The sequence below is a fragment of the Piliocolobus tephrosceles genome, chromosome 15 (genome assembly GCF_002776525.5).
Source record: "Piliocolobus tephrosceles isolate RC106 chromosome 15, ASM277652v3, whole genome shotgun sequence".
Taxonomy (NCBI): Eukaryota; Metazoa; Chordata; class Mammalia; order Primates; family Cercopithecidae; genus Piliocolobus; species Piliocolobus tephrosceles.
In genome coordinates, this window is record NC_045448.1 from 43469819 (window position 1) to 43484475 (window position 14657).

General features: G+C 43.7%; 1 protein-coding gene across 6 annotated transcripts in view; it reads right to left on the bottom strand.

Moving 5' to 3' along the window:
* THADA (THADA armadillo repeat containing) overlaps positions 1–14657 on the bottom strand; it is a 356633-nt gene that overhangs the window by 58591 nt on the left and 283385 nt on the right. For all 6 annotated transcript variants that reach the window (XM_023195714.1, XM_023195715.1, XM_023195711.1 and 3 more), the window contains 3 exons: positions 5157–5536; positions 4426–4544; positions 4024–4096 (listed from right to left, as the gene is read on the bottom strand). In XM_023195714.1, the coding sequence (XP_023051482.1) occupies positions 4024–4096; positions 4426–4544; positions 5157–5536 (572 nt within the window). The remainder of the gene's footprint in view (positions 1–4023; positions 4097–4425; positions 4545–5156; positions 5537–14657) is intronic.

Genomic DNA, 14657 nt, shown 5'->3' on the forward strand with positions numbered 1-14657 from the left:
GATCCGCCTACCTTGGCCTCCCAAAGTGCTGGGATTACAGGCATGAGCCACTGCTCCTGGCCTTCCTTTAGTCTTTCTGGATGCAAATCAAGTTATGAGAACACTGGCATACATTTGGTCTCATAAAGACCAAATTTGTGGGGAAAGACTGTCCAGCAAATAATAACTTCTTGTCACCAATAACCAGATGCCCCTTCTATAGTAACAGAACCCCAGATTTTTGGCTGGGCCCATGGGCACCCAGCTAGAGACTACATGTCCCAGTCTCTCTTGCGTTTGGGAGTAACAGGTGATTAAGTTCTGAAGACTGGGATGACACTAGAAGTAGTATCTGTGCACTTTCAAGTCATACCTTAATAAATGCCCATGATCTTTATTTCCTGGGTTTCCCCTTCCTGCTAGCTAAACAAGGACAAGATGGTGGAAGCTGGAGCAACCAGGTGGGGCCTTAAGATAGAAACTATGTGTTTAGGACAGCAGAACAACAAAGTATGAGAACCTGGTGACTCAACACTGTCAAGCTACATTTGCTTTGGACTGCTTCTATCTGATTTAAGCCACAGTATTTATGAGTTTCTGTTAAAACATTTAAAGCAGAATCACAGGCCGGGCGCAGTGGCTCACGGCTGTAATCCCAGCCGAGGCAGGTGGATCACCTGAGGTCAGGCGTTCAGGACCAGCCAGGCCAACATGGTGAAACCCTGTCTCCACTAATATACAAAAATTAGCTGGACATGGTGGCGCACACCTGTAATCCCAGCTACTCAGGAGGCTGAGGCAGGGGAATTGCTTAAAGCCAGGAGGTGGAGGTTGCAGTGAGCCAAGATCACGCCACTGCACTCCAGCCTGGGAGACAGAATGAGACTCCATCGCTAAATAAATAAATAAAGCAGCATCTAACACTATTGTTTAAACAAAGCAGTGTTGTTTTTATTTTTTAGAAAACTAGATTATCAGTTTATTACAAAGGCTAAAAGATACAAATGAACAACCAGATTAAGAGAAAGATCCACAGGGAGAGGTCCAGAAGGATCCCAAGCACAAGACGTCCTTTCCCTATGGAGCTTTGGGGAGTGCCACCCTCCTGGCACTCGGGTGCATCCTGTTCACCACCCAGAAGCTCTCTAAACTTTTCATTCTTCAGGGTTTTTAAGGAAGCTTCATTGCAACAGCATGATTGATTAAATCATTGGCCACTGGTGATCAACTCAACCTTCAGCTCCTTGTTGTTTGTAATAGTAACAGTTTTACTGAGATACAGTTTACATACTGTAGAATTTACTCATTTAAATTGGCCAATGCGGTGAACTCTGGTGTATTTACAGATATGTGCAATCACCACCACAGTCAATTTCAGAACATTTTCATCACTACAAAGAGAAACTCTTCACCCTTTAGCTATCACTTCCCTATCCTCCCATCTCCCCAGCCCTGAGTAAGTACTGATCTACTTTCTGTCTCTATCAATTTGCCAATTCAGGACATTTCCTATAAATGGAAATTTCCTATAAATGGAATCAGATAATATGGCCAAATAATATTCCACTGTATGGATATACTACATTTTGCTTACTCATTCATCAGTTGATAAACATCTGGATTGTTTTCATCATTTAAACTCTGTTCTTTCATTTTCTAACAGGGACTGTTGTTCCACATGTACTTTACTTCTCCTATCAACTGAACCTCTTTAAATGTTCAAAATGTAACTAATGATTCCTTTGATCATCTATGGACATCTATGCAACTAATATGATGCGTATTTTTGAGGAAGATGCTAATTCCCAATTCACCAAGAAACTCATATTTCCCCAGGAGCTTCTTTTATCTATTTCTCTACAGTTCTGTTCATTTTTTTCTCCCTAGAAAATTCCCAATTTTAATTAAATATCACTTTATTCATGTACTGCACATAATAACTGGTTAAAAACAGCTCTGGATAAGAATAATGCCTTGGTAGTCTTGCTAGGCTGCCTGGTGACTTCTGTCTTAGAACTTGGTGTTTTTTTTTTTTCTTTTTTTTTTTTTGAGATGGAGTCTTGCTCTGTTGTCCAGGCTGGAGTGCAGTGAGATGATCTTGGCTAACTGTAACCTCCACCTCCTGAGTTCAAGCGATCCTCCTGCCTCAGCTTCCTGAGCAGCTGGGATTACAGGCGCATGCCACTACACCTGGCTAATTTTTGTAATTTTTGGTAGAGATGGGGTTTTGCCATGTTGGCCAGGCTGGTCTCAAACTACTGACCTCCAGGTGATCTGCCCACCTCAGCCTCCCAAAATGCTGGGATTACAGGTGTGAGCCACTGTGCCCGGATCTGGTGTTTTTTGTTTGTTTGCTTGTTTTGTTTATTTTTGAGACAGGGTCTTGCTCTGTTGCTCAGGCTGGAGTGCAGTGGCATGATCTCAGATCACTGCAATCTCCGCCTCCCAGGTTCAAGCAATTCTGCCTCAGCCTCCCGAGTAGCTGGGATTACAGGCACCCACAACCACGCCCATCCAATTTTTGTATTTCTTGGTGGAGATGGAGTTTCACTGTCGGTCAGGCTAGTCTCGAATTCCTGACCTTAGGTGATCTGCCTGTCTTGGCCTCCCAAAGTGCTAGGATTACAGGTGCGAGTCACCATGTCTGGCCGTTTTTCTTTTTTTTCCCCTGGGCTATAGTTTTTAGCAAATCATCTCCATTCCTATACTCCCTCCACCCCACCTGACTTTTTTGGGGGCTTTTTTTTTTTCTCTCCCTGGCTTGCCTCTGAATGACAGATCTAAGGAAATTGGACCTGCTTGTTAATTCTTACCCTCAGTTTTATCTCTGCCCAGCCCCATGCTCTCTGAACTTCATGATCTCCTCTATGAAGTCTTCTTCAGCCTCTGAACTCTCGCTCCTTCCTCTGGGTTTCCATGGCCCTGGCACACCTTCCTACTAGAGCATGTAACGTAATTATCTAATGTTCTCTTTCTCTCATTAGACTATACCTCTAGTCTCTGTTCATCTTTGTATCTGCAGTACCTACACATCAGTGCTAGGTTTATTGTAAGGGCTCAGGGTCCACAATGTTATGCCACCACCATCAGTGTGGCTGTGTGGAATCCGGATCTTCAGGTAATTTTCCTGTGGTATTTGGTTGCCTTCTACTTGTGATTCTGTGATGGTGCTATGTTTCTTGTATGCACCTAAGTAGCATGTATTTGTCTTAAGACATCTTCCCAGGAAGCTGTTTTTCTTACTTTAGTTCTACTTCACTAACAAAGGACATGTAAAACAGGTGGGGCGTATCTGGGCCTCCATCCAGAGCCAGTTGGGTCATGTTCTAGGGGGAATATTTAAGCCTTAGCGATGTATTTTCATACTTAGTTCACTAGTTTGTAATCCTAAATATTTTTGGAATTGACATGCTTATTCGTCTTTAAATAAAGAGTCCAGCTAGAGAAATGGGGGGAAACATAAGGGGTTTGGGCATATGTGTTTTGGGGGGAAGGTTCTGTTACCCCCATGAACTCTAATTTTAAAAATGCCTAAAACAGGCTGGGCGCAGTGGCCCACATCTGTAATCCCAGCACTTTGGGAGGCTGAGGCAGGTGGATCTCCTGAGGTCAGGAGTTCGAGACCAGCCTGGCCAACATGATGAAACCCTGCCTCCACTAAAAATACAAAAAATTATCCGGGCGTGCTGGCACACGCCTGTAATGCCGGCTATTCAGAAGGCTGAGGCAGGAGAAGAATCACTTGAACCCAGGAGGCAAAGGTCTCAGTGAGCTGAGACTGTGCCACTGCACTCCAGCCTGGGCAATAAGAGCAAAACTCCATCTTCAAAAAAAAAAAAGAAGAGAAAAGAAAGATGGCATCCAAAGAAGTCTTCTCAAGTTATACTCAAACTGAAAAACCAGCATGAACAATATTTTTGTATATGTTACATACACATGTCACAGGGGTTCTGCTTGCTGAGACTGTTCACTTTTACTGACACCTTCTGAGTAAATAAGAACACAAAACCCTAGGTCCCAGAACAAGATGAGAACTAGCCTTACCTCCACACATGTCTGCATGTGGTGAGAAATGACTTTGGAAGCAAGTCTCAGAGCTACACTCTGAATTTCAGATCTAGAAAAATAAACAAACAAAAAAACACAAAATTACAATCAGACATATTTCATACACTGGCTTTTGCAGATAGTCTGTAATCCATGCAGAGGTGAACACTGAAAATCTCTACCTCCTGGTTACAAAAATGCCTCCGGAAGCAATCACCTTGTTATTAACGCGAATCGCTGACATCATTCTATTGCTTGAGTTTAGAACTCTTAGGCTGAGGCTTAGAATGAAACACAGGACTTGAGACCTGAGGCCAGGACTGTGGGCAAGTTCATTACATAATGACTGATGGGACCACACATCTTACCAAGGTTGCACAGGAGGTATTGGGGGCAAACCTTTCATTGGAAGCAACATCCATCGTCCAGATCAAGAACTCCTTTGGGGTCAGATGGACACAGTGCTCCGTCTGGGGAAGCCACTCACCAGGGTCCATACAGTGGAGAATTTTCAGTATCTGTGTAAGCCAAATCCACACACAAAAAAGAGAAATAAATACTCAGGGAAACGTCTCTAGAGGTTACATGATAATCAACTGTATCAACAAGAGGTCTACCTTTCAAAAGGCTCCCACTAACTTCTCATTTCCCCCATAATACATTTGGGAGACTGAGGCAGGGTGATGCAATGACTAACCAGAGGGCCTCTAGTGACTTGGGATGGGAGCCAGATACCTTGATTTCTAGGCCAGTGCCCTTTCCTTTTGATTATGCTTCCCAGGTGGCCATCTGCCCTCAAATAGCCATGTCAGCAAAGACTACCTCTAACACATTCTACAGTGAATTTTTAATGACCTGTTTCCTAAACATCCCAAAGTGGTTTGCTCTGTTTTTGGTTAATCTCTGCCATCAATACCCCTATCATCAAAAGCTTTTCTTGGTGCCCTTCTAGGTATGACGCCATGCCAACCACCATACAAAGAGAGTCCTTATCCACTGGTTGCTGAATCTACTTCCTATTGCCCCTGTAGAGCCCAAACCCAATCTTGCCTTCATGATCCTGCCATTCCAGTGGCTCACAAAAGAATGTGGGGAGTGGAAAGGGCCAGTCAGTACATTGGAGACTTTACCTTGCAGAAGCATTCTGGGTGATTTTCCTTCATGGCCAACAATAAGAACTTCTCTCCCATGTTGCACAGCAAGGGTGGCAGACCCTTCTCTCCAAGTCCAGAGGCTGCTGACAAGAACTTTTCCAAGAGGGCTTCCAGTGTCAGTGAGCGCACTTCAGGGAAGGCAGATTCTAACAGCTGAGAGAAAGAGATGGGGACATCCCTCTCCCGCTCTCCACTCTGGGCTGCTGCAGCCCACACTGCAGCAATGGTTAGTCTGGTGAGGCTCTGGAGGTACTGGGGCAGGCCTGGCGCCTTGAAGGCACAAGGGAATCCTGTTATCAGCTCTGATCCTGAGATAATCCCTCTGACTTCCTCCCAGAAGCCAAGACTCTCCAGAACTAAGAAGCAAAAAAAGCAAAGGGAAAGAGATAATCACTTTAATTTTCCACAAAAGGACATGACAGAATGAAGACTGAATCCACTGCGTGAGGCCATCAGATGTCTCCCATAAGCAGATTTCAAACACTGTCATAAGTGAGTGGCCCTTGAAGGTTCAGACTTCTAGTCCGCAACCATTTCCATTTAGGTAATGTATAATTTTTCCAACGGGGTACAAAGGAATTACTATTAGGAGATGCGTTCCTGGCACCCCTCCTCAACATTCAATAAATATGAACTCAGTGACCTCTTATCACTGAGCCTCAAAGCTGACCAAGAGAAGAGGACGTCTAGTATAAACTTCCTTCAGGGGCTAAGCTTCCCTCTCTAACACCCCTTCCCAGAAGCTCTTGGTTGAACCCTATAGTACTCTGGAGCTCATGAGACAGTTTATTCCATTGTCAACAAGTTGTTTTTGTATTTTTACTCATTAGCCTAATGCCACATTTTGAGGCTCCCAATGACAGCTCCTTAGGCATTTGATTACAATTCTTGTGTCCCCTCTGTCTTCTCCAGATGAAACATTCCTAATTCCTTCCCCAAATGATGGGGTCACCATCTCTCATTATTCTAGCTGCTTTCCTGTGGACATGCCTCACCCTCTCTTAAAGGATGGCCCATAGGCTGGATCACAAATCTCCTGCACGGTTTGACCCACAGGACTATTACTTTCCCTGTTCTGAACTGGAGTTGCATCACACTGTTGACTCATATGGAGCACAAAGTCAACTGAAACCACAGCCCTTCTTTTTTGACATGGTCTACTGATGGTGGTGAGTCATCCTTCTCCCACTTTGTACTCAGTACTTAGGCCAAGATGTGTTTTCTTTGTTTGTTTATTTTAAGCCCAAGTATATCCCTGTTAAATTTTATCTTCCTGTTAAGTTTTATGGTCTGCCTTTCATTTGCCAAGATCTTTTCATATTCTCAGTTCTGATTAAAAAAATATAAAAAACCCCAAAACTTATTGCCTGCTAACTGTGTGGTAGGAGCTAAATAAGATCACTGCCCTTAAGGAGTTTATAGTCAGTCTAGTTTGAGAAACAGAAATGCATGAACACATAATTCCAATATAGTTGTATAAATGGTAACCCAAGTTTCAAAGAAGAAGAGAGGTGACAATGTGTTAGGACAACCAAAGGCAGGGGAACCAGCTGAGCAAAGGCTCAACGAAGGCGTGAAACAGAATGGACCATGTGGGGAACTACAGGCCATCCCATAACACTGGTGCATAAAATTAGAGGTGGGAAAGGGCAAGGAGATGAGGCCAGGGAAGAAGTGTGGCTAGAGAACAGAAAGCCTTCTAGACAATGTGAAGCAGCTAGTTCTGTATGCAAGGGAATGCCACTGAGGGGTTAGTTTAAGCAATAAGATCAGGGGCCCATTTTCACTGAAGTGCTCTTATTGTTGAGGGGGCAATATTAGAGGCAGGGAGACCAGTTACAACACTACTGCACCGTAGTCCAGGAGAGAAATGAATGACGAGGGCCTAAAGTTCAGAAGGAATCGGGAGAAGGTGGGTTTAAGAAACACTGAAGGTCTGAAGCCAAGGTGATCATTTAAAAAGGCAGAAAAGAAAGAAAAAAAAAAACTATGGAAGGGATAAAACTGGCAGGACTAGGGAATGAGGGTGCAGACTAGGGGAGGAGTCTTGGGTACCTCCCAGCACCCAGTTCTTCATACATGTTCATCATCTAATAGAAGTTGGGTAAACCAGCTGGGCCTGGTGGCTCATGCCTGTAATCCCAACGTTTTGGGAGCCCAAGGTGGGAGGACTGCTTGAGCCCAGGAGTTTGAGACCAGGCTGGACAACATTGTGAGAATCTATTTCTACAAAAAATAAAAAGTTAGCTGGGTGGGAGATCACTTGAGCCCAGGAGGTCGAGGATGCAGTGAGCCATGATGCTGACACTGCACTCCAGCCTGGGCGACAAAGTGAGACCCTATCTCAAAAACGCATACAAATACACAGGAATGCCTAAATGCCCACAATCAAATAATTACTAAAATTTATGTGGGTAAGGGGGAGGGCAGAGGCCTTCGGTGAGCAGGCTCCCTGCTGGCCCTTGCTTCAAACGCTCTTCAAGGCTCTCACCAATTCATTAACTAGCCCTCTTTGGTTTGAGTCATACCCCAGTTATGAATCCTCTTAATTGTACCATTCTGTCCATGAAGTTTTTATCTACAAGAACTTAGGACAGACTTCATCAAATGCCTTGCCAAAATTTAGATATTATATTCATAGCATTCTCTGATAAACCCTGACAACTGTACCCATGATGTTAACAAGTTTATTCTGGATTGGCTTACCAGACAGCATTTAAGTGATACGCATTTACAGCTAATAAAACACTGTTTATATTTATCATCTCATTATAACTCAGAGAACTCTGCCGACTTCTAGAAAACTAACATAAACATAATGCAAATGTAAAACATTAAGGTAACAGAAAAATTTATTTGAAATCGAAAATTTGCATAGACTTGCAATAATTTGAGATTTAAAAATATACAATATTTATGTAACACATCAAATTGTTTCAAAGTCTGCCACAGGGGGCAAAACGGGCACTGGACTTGGGCTCCAATATGATGGGATCCCAGGGAGGCCATCATATGGGGTTGCAGACAAACCTCTTTTTTTTTTTTTTTTTTTTGAGACAAGAGTCTCACTCTGTCTTCCAGGCAGGAGTACAGTGGTGCAATCTTGGGTCACCGCAACCTCCACCTCCAGGGTTCAAGCGATTCTCCTGCCTCAGCCTCCTGAGTAGCTGGGATTACAGGCGCGTGCCACCACGCCCGGCTAATTTTTGTATTTTTAATAGAGACAGGGTTTCGCCATGCTGGACAGGCTGGTCTCGAACTCCTGACCTCGTGATCCATTTGCCTCAGCCTCCCAAAATGCTGGGATTACAGGCGTGAGCCACCATGCCTGGCCACACCTCTACTCTTAACTCAGACATTGCAGAATTCCCAGCTCACAAGGAGGCATCTTTTTATTTTTAAATTTTTTTGGGACAGAATCTCCCTCTGTCACCCACGCTGGAGTGCAGTGGCACAACCTTGGCTCACTGCAGCCCTCGCCTCCCCGGTTCAAGTGATTCTCCTGCCTCAGCCTCCAGAGTAGCTGGAAATACAGGCACGCACCACCATACCCGGCTAATTTTTGTATTTTTAGTAGAGACAAGGTTTAACTATGTTGTCCAGGCTGGTCTCAAACTCCTGACCTCAAATAATCCACCCACCTTGGCCTCCCAAAGTGCTGGGATTACAGGTGTGAGCCACTGAGCCCAGCCAGGCAGGCATCTTTATAAAGCAGTGAGGGAAACCCTGGGCAGTTGGGATCTTCAACGTCTGTGTCATCTCTGTTTCAGTGTCTAAAAACCGAATCTCATAATAATTTAATAATAAGAAGAGCACAGTACTATCGTCTCCAGGTACCATTTCCCTAACCTTCCTACCCACTGCTGCTAGAGGACAATATTATATTTAAAAGGAATTTCATTTGTTTGGCACAGTCAGAAATACGGCTCAGAAATCTGCTCTTAAAACTGTAATTAACAACAGGAAGAACTATCTGGGTTGTTCTGGATTTAGTCCAGGCTGAGTGTAAGTGTAGTCTGCTGGACTTGAGAGCTGGACACCCAGACCCACTTGCCTGGTCTGGGGCCTTAAGAAGGGATGATATCACCAGGAAGCCAGGGAATGAAGGCACTACCCAAAAGAAGGAGGAGATGGGGAGTAAGCATGCTGATGAGGTGAATGAACGGAGACATTCCTCAGGGACTTCTTGACCTACACTGCCTGTGACTTCAGTATTAACTTTGTAAGTATTTCCTAAGCATATACAGGTTGAACATCTCTAATCTGAAAATCTGAAATCTAAAATGCTCTAAGATCAGAAACTTTTTACGTGTTGAAATGGTGCCACAAGTGGAAAATTCCGCATCTGACCTAATGCAGTCAACACACAGATGCAGTTTATTCAGTGACCCCAAGGGAAAAATAAAATCACCTTCCAGTTTTATGTATAAGGTATGTATGAAACATAAATGAATTTTGTGTTTAGATTTGGGTTCCATCCCCAAGATATCTCATTATATATGCAAATATTAAAAAAAAAAAAAAACCCAAACCTGAAATCTGAAACATGTCAGGTCCCAAGCATTTTGGATAAAGCATGCTTAACTGTATTAGGTACTTGGGAGATATACAGATGCAGAGCTGAGAAAGAAAAAGATCTGCTTCAAAGAGCTTTAAGACCAATGGAAGGACAAAGAACAAGTACACAATAATAACTATAAAAATCTGGCTCGGCACAGTGCCTCACGCCTGTAATCCCAGCACTTTGGGAGCCTGAGGCGGGCAGATCACCTGAGGTCAGGAGTTTGAGACCAACCTGACCAACATGGTAAAACCCCGACTCTACTAAAAAAAATACAAAAATTAGCTGGGCGTGATGGCAGGCGCCTATAATCCCAGCTACTCAAGAGGCTGAGGCAGGAGAATTGCTTGAACCCAAAAGGTGGAGTTTGCAATGAGCCAAGATAGGGCCACTGCACTCCAGCCTGAGCAATAGAAGAGACTCTGTCTCAAAAACACCACCACCAACAAAAACCTATAAAAATCACAAAATGTTTAGTGTCCTAAAATTGTTCCTAATAAGAGCTGAAATTTGGGCTGGGCGCGGTGGCTTACGCCTATAATCCCAGCACTTTGGGAGGCCAAGGTGGGCAGATCACCCAAGGTCAGGAGCTTGAGACCAGCCTGACCAACATGGCGAAAGCCCATCTCTACTAAAAATACAACAATTAGCCAGGCGTGGTGGTGCATACCTGTAATCCCAGCTACTCGGGAGGCTGAGGCAGGAGAATTGCTTGAACCTGTGAGACGGAGGTAGCAGTGAGCCGAGATTGTGCCACCGTACTACAGCCCATACAACAAGGGCAAAACTGTCTCAAGAAAAAAAAAAAATGGCCGGGCGCGGTGGCTCAAGCCTGTAATCCCAGCACTTTGGGAGTCCGAGACGGGCGGATCATGAGGTCAGAAGATTGAGACCATCCTGGCTAATACGGTGAAACCCCATCTCTACTAAAAAATACAAGAAACTAGCTGGGCGAGGTGGCGGGCGCCTGTAGTCCCAGCTACTCAGGAGGCTGAGGCAGGAGAATGGCGTAAACCCGGGAGGCGGAGCTTGCAGTGAGCTGAGATCTGGCCACTGCACTCCAGCCTGGGCGACAGAGCGAGACTCCGTCTCAAAAAAAAAAGAAAAAAAAAAAGGAAAAAAAAAAAGCTCACATTTGTTGAGTATTTACGTGTCATGTACTATTACGTAATTATAACATATTACATACCCATGATTTAATGCTATGAATAAAAATTACTTCTATTTTATTTATTTTTTTGAGACAGAGTCTTTGTCACCCAGGCTGGAGTGCAGTGGCGCCATCTCGGCTCACTGCAATGTCTGCCTCCCAGATTCAAGCAATTCTCCTGCCTCAGCCTCCCAAAGTGTTGGGATTATAGGCGTGAGCCACTGTGCCCGGCCAAAAATTACTTTTAGAATTTACACTTGTTGATATTATTCGGAGCACCTAGACAAGTATTAACTCATTAATGAGGTAGGCTCTATTATTATTATTATCATTCCCATTTTACAGATGAGGAAACAGAGAGGTTAAGTCACTCGCTCAAGGTCACTAAGAAAAAGGCAGGTAAAGATAAAACATACTAAAACCATACGAAAGACCAAAATCAACGTGATGGCACTGATATTCTACTGGAAGAAATGGAAAAAGGGCTTTCAAGAGGGAACACAATTTAAGGTGGGCCCTGAGGCTGCACAGGTGCCTCACTGGGAGAGGAGAGGAAAGAAAGGGCAAACGTGCCAGGGAGAGTTAGGAGAGAACAGGCACAGAGAGACCTTTAAATAATGTTTGCTGAATTAATGTGTCAACAGAGGAGCAGCAGGAGAGGCTAGATCTAGAGCCCATAGGGAGACAATTATCAAGTGATACTCATTTAGGCATTTTCTCCAAACTGCTACTTGGAAAAAATATTCTGTTTGTGCAGCAACTCTGACTCAAGGAGATGCCCTGAAGGGCTTGTGAAACCACGACCTGCTACCTCGACCTCACCCCAGAGTTTCTGATTCTGGAGGTCCTGGGATGGGGCTGATGATTTGCATTTTCAACAAGCTCACAGGTGAAGCTGCTGCTGCTGATCCAGGTATTTTAAACACCATTGCCCTCAAGTGAAGGTAATGACTAAGGATATTAAAACCACACATGCCTGAATCCCACTCTTGTAGATTCTGATTCAGTTGGTTTCAAATTGGGCGCAGACAGCTGTAATCTTAAAAACTGGCAGGTAATTCTGCTCTGTACCCTAGCTGAGAACCACACTCCTCAGGGCCAACTTTCGCGCGGTTGGCAGGGTTTATGGGTGGGTAGGGCGCTGGAGTTCCAAGCAGAGCATGGCTGATTCCAGCGCAGGACTTCACAGTAGTGAAGAACTAGAAAATTCACCATGCCCCAATTTCTCTTTCAAATAAAAACACCAAAGGAGAGAAAATAACCAAGAATTCGAAAGAATGAATCCGCACTATAAATGTTCCTGGCAGGCAGGCCGGCCACCTGGCCAGACCTTCAGCAATGTAAACACTGGCTCGCTATGTGCAGGTTCTGCTCTAGGTCTAGATGTAGAAGTGAATTAGACCCAGCTTTGCTCTCATGGAGCTCCAACTGGGTGGGGACCACAGGAACCACACTCCTCTATTCCATCTCAGTACCCAGAGTGAGAGGGTCTCTAGGTGGAACAGAAGGTTGGAGGCAGGAATGTCCAATACTTTAGCATAAGCTACTGTAGCAACTAACATAGAAATGCTGCTTTTCTCTTGCACAGTGGTTCTCGGCCCAGGAAGCACACTACATTCATCTGAGAGCTTTAGAAAAATACTTATGTCAGGGGACACTTAAGCACATCTCTGGGGTGAGATCTGGCAGTCTAATTTTAAAGTGACCTAGGTACAGCAGGGATTGACGGCTACTGTTTCAGTGGTAAAGTCTGTTTCCCACTGCAGGGAGAGTTCATCAAAGGATTTTCACAACCAAGACTTTTCCCTGGTGCAACAACGTTTGTGTCCTGCCATAAAGAGTCTAGATGAACATGTGGTACTTATTTTCATTTCTATGAGTGCCCTTCATTGTAGGACACAAATAACTGAAGTCACATTCTTCCTTAGCAGACTGTAATTTTTCAACCTTCTTTGCCTTTTTATTTAAAAAAAAAAAAAAGAAAAGAGACAGTTTATTACAAGCTGGTCTCGAACTCCTAGGCTCAAGTGATCCTCCCACATCTGTCTCCTGAGTACCTGGGACTACAGGTGCATGCCACCACACCCATCTGAAATCTTACCTTTTCTACTTGCAACCTCAACTTTGATTGATTTGAGTTTCTTCTTTGTTGGAAAGTCCAAATGTTTGAGTGAAAGAATTAAGTTCCTGTTTTAATGGCCCCATCATATTTTTCCTAAGTTAGAGTGATTTTTTTTCTAACTCTTCCTGGCTGGAGCTTTTTTCAGCCCTCCTTGTTTGGAAAATCTTTGCACTTTCCCACCAGTGCAGTCATCTCAGCCACTCAAGTATGTGTGACTGATTCTTGCATCCAATTTGATTTCATTTTTGGAATTAACTTTTTTTTTTTTTTTCACTCTTCGGAGCAAGTATATTTCTGGCCTTCAAGGGAATGGCTGAATGGCTGGATTCACATGGAAGGACAATACCTCCTACTGTGCCATGTCCTGGTTCCCTGGAGAAGTAATTCCTAAAGAAATGTCACAATGTGGCAGATTGGTATAAGTTGCCAGCTTATATTTTGCAAAGGATGTTAAAAACCTACTATTATCATTTCATGAAAGAAAGTCTCTTATGCTCCAAAAGGGAAAAAATCATAGATAGTGTCATCATAAAAGATAATTTAAAGAAATTTGTTTTTAAGAAAAAGATGTAGCCAGGCATCGTGACATGCACCTGTAGTTCCAGCTAGCTGGGAGGCTGAGGGAGGAGGATTGCTTGAGCCCAGGAGTTTGAAGCTACAATGTGCTATCAGCACACCTGTGAATAGCCATTGCACTTCAGCCTGGGTAACGTAGTGAGATCCCATCTCTAAAAACTAAAAACTAAGGAAAAAAAAAAGACAAATTTGCTATAGTATCATTTTGCTATAGCTTCCTTGTGCCATGGGCTGGTGAAATCACCAAGAAGCAGCACTAGTGAATTACAGCTTTGAAGAAGTTGATAAAAGCTTCTTGAGGCTAGTCTGTTTGGATGGCATAACTATTAGGAACCTCTGTTCTCAGGAAGAAACTGAAGGAACTTTGCAGAGTCCTTCATGGCACTAAGGAGTGTCTTGCATGAAGGAGTATGGTGGCCCATTCACACACACAGTTCCTTTGGTAATATCACATGTGTTATCTTAGTAGTTTTTGGTTCTTTGTTAGGTTGGAGATTCCAGTCTGCAACCTAACAGTCTGCAACCTAACAGTCACTGTGAAAGTTAACTTTAGATATCAAAACTGCCACTCCCTAACTAACCAAGGGAGAGTGCTAATTTCAACAGGCTGCTGAAAGAGGATTTAACAGTAGCACAGACCTTGAGCAGGGATGGCATCATACTTAGCATGTTCTGTTCTATTATTTAGGGCAGTCTGTCTCCTCCCTAGAGGAGAAGCACAACCCCAAAGGGAAGGCCGGTGGGCCATTCACCTTTGCTCTTCTGAGCTATTCATACAGGTTTGTTAAATTTTTAAAAATCAATATAATTTTTAAAAGATGCACGTTAATCTAAATAGCTTTAACAAGGGCATTCTGAAAAAAAAAGTGGATAATATTACCATATAATTATGGATACAGTGAAGTTACGCCATAACAGCATTTAATTTAGGTGAATTTAACTTTAGGTGTGGCCAGGGGTGGGGGAGGAATAATAATTAGAGAGGGCAGTTTCCCCTGGCAATCCAATCAGTGATCAATGTCCCATGTAGGTTTGCTGTACTGTTACCTCAGACCAGCGGTTCTCAAA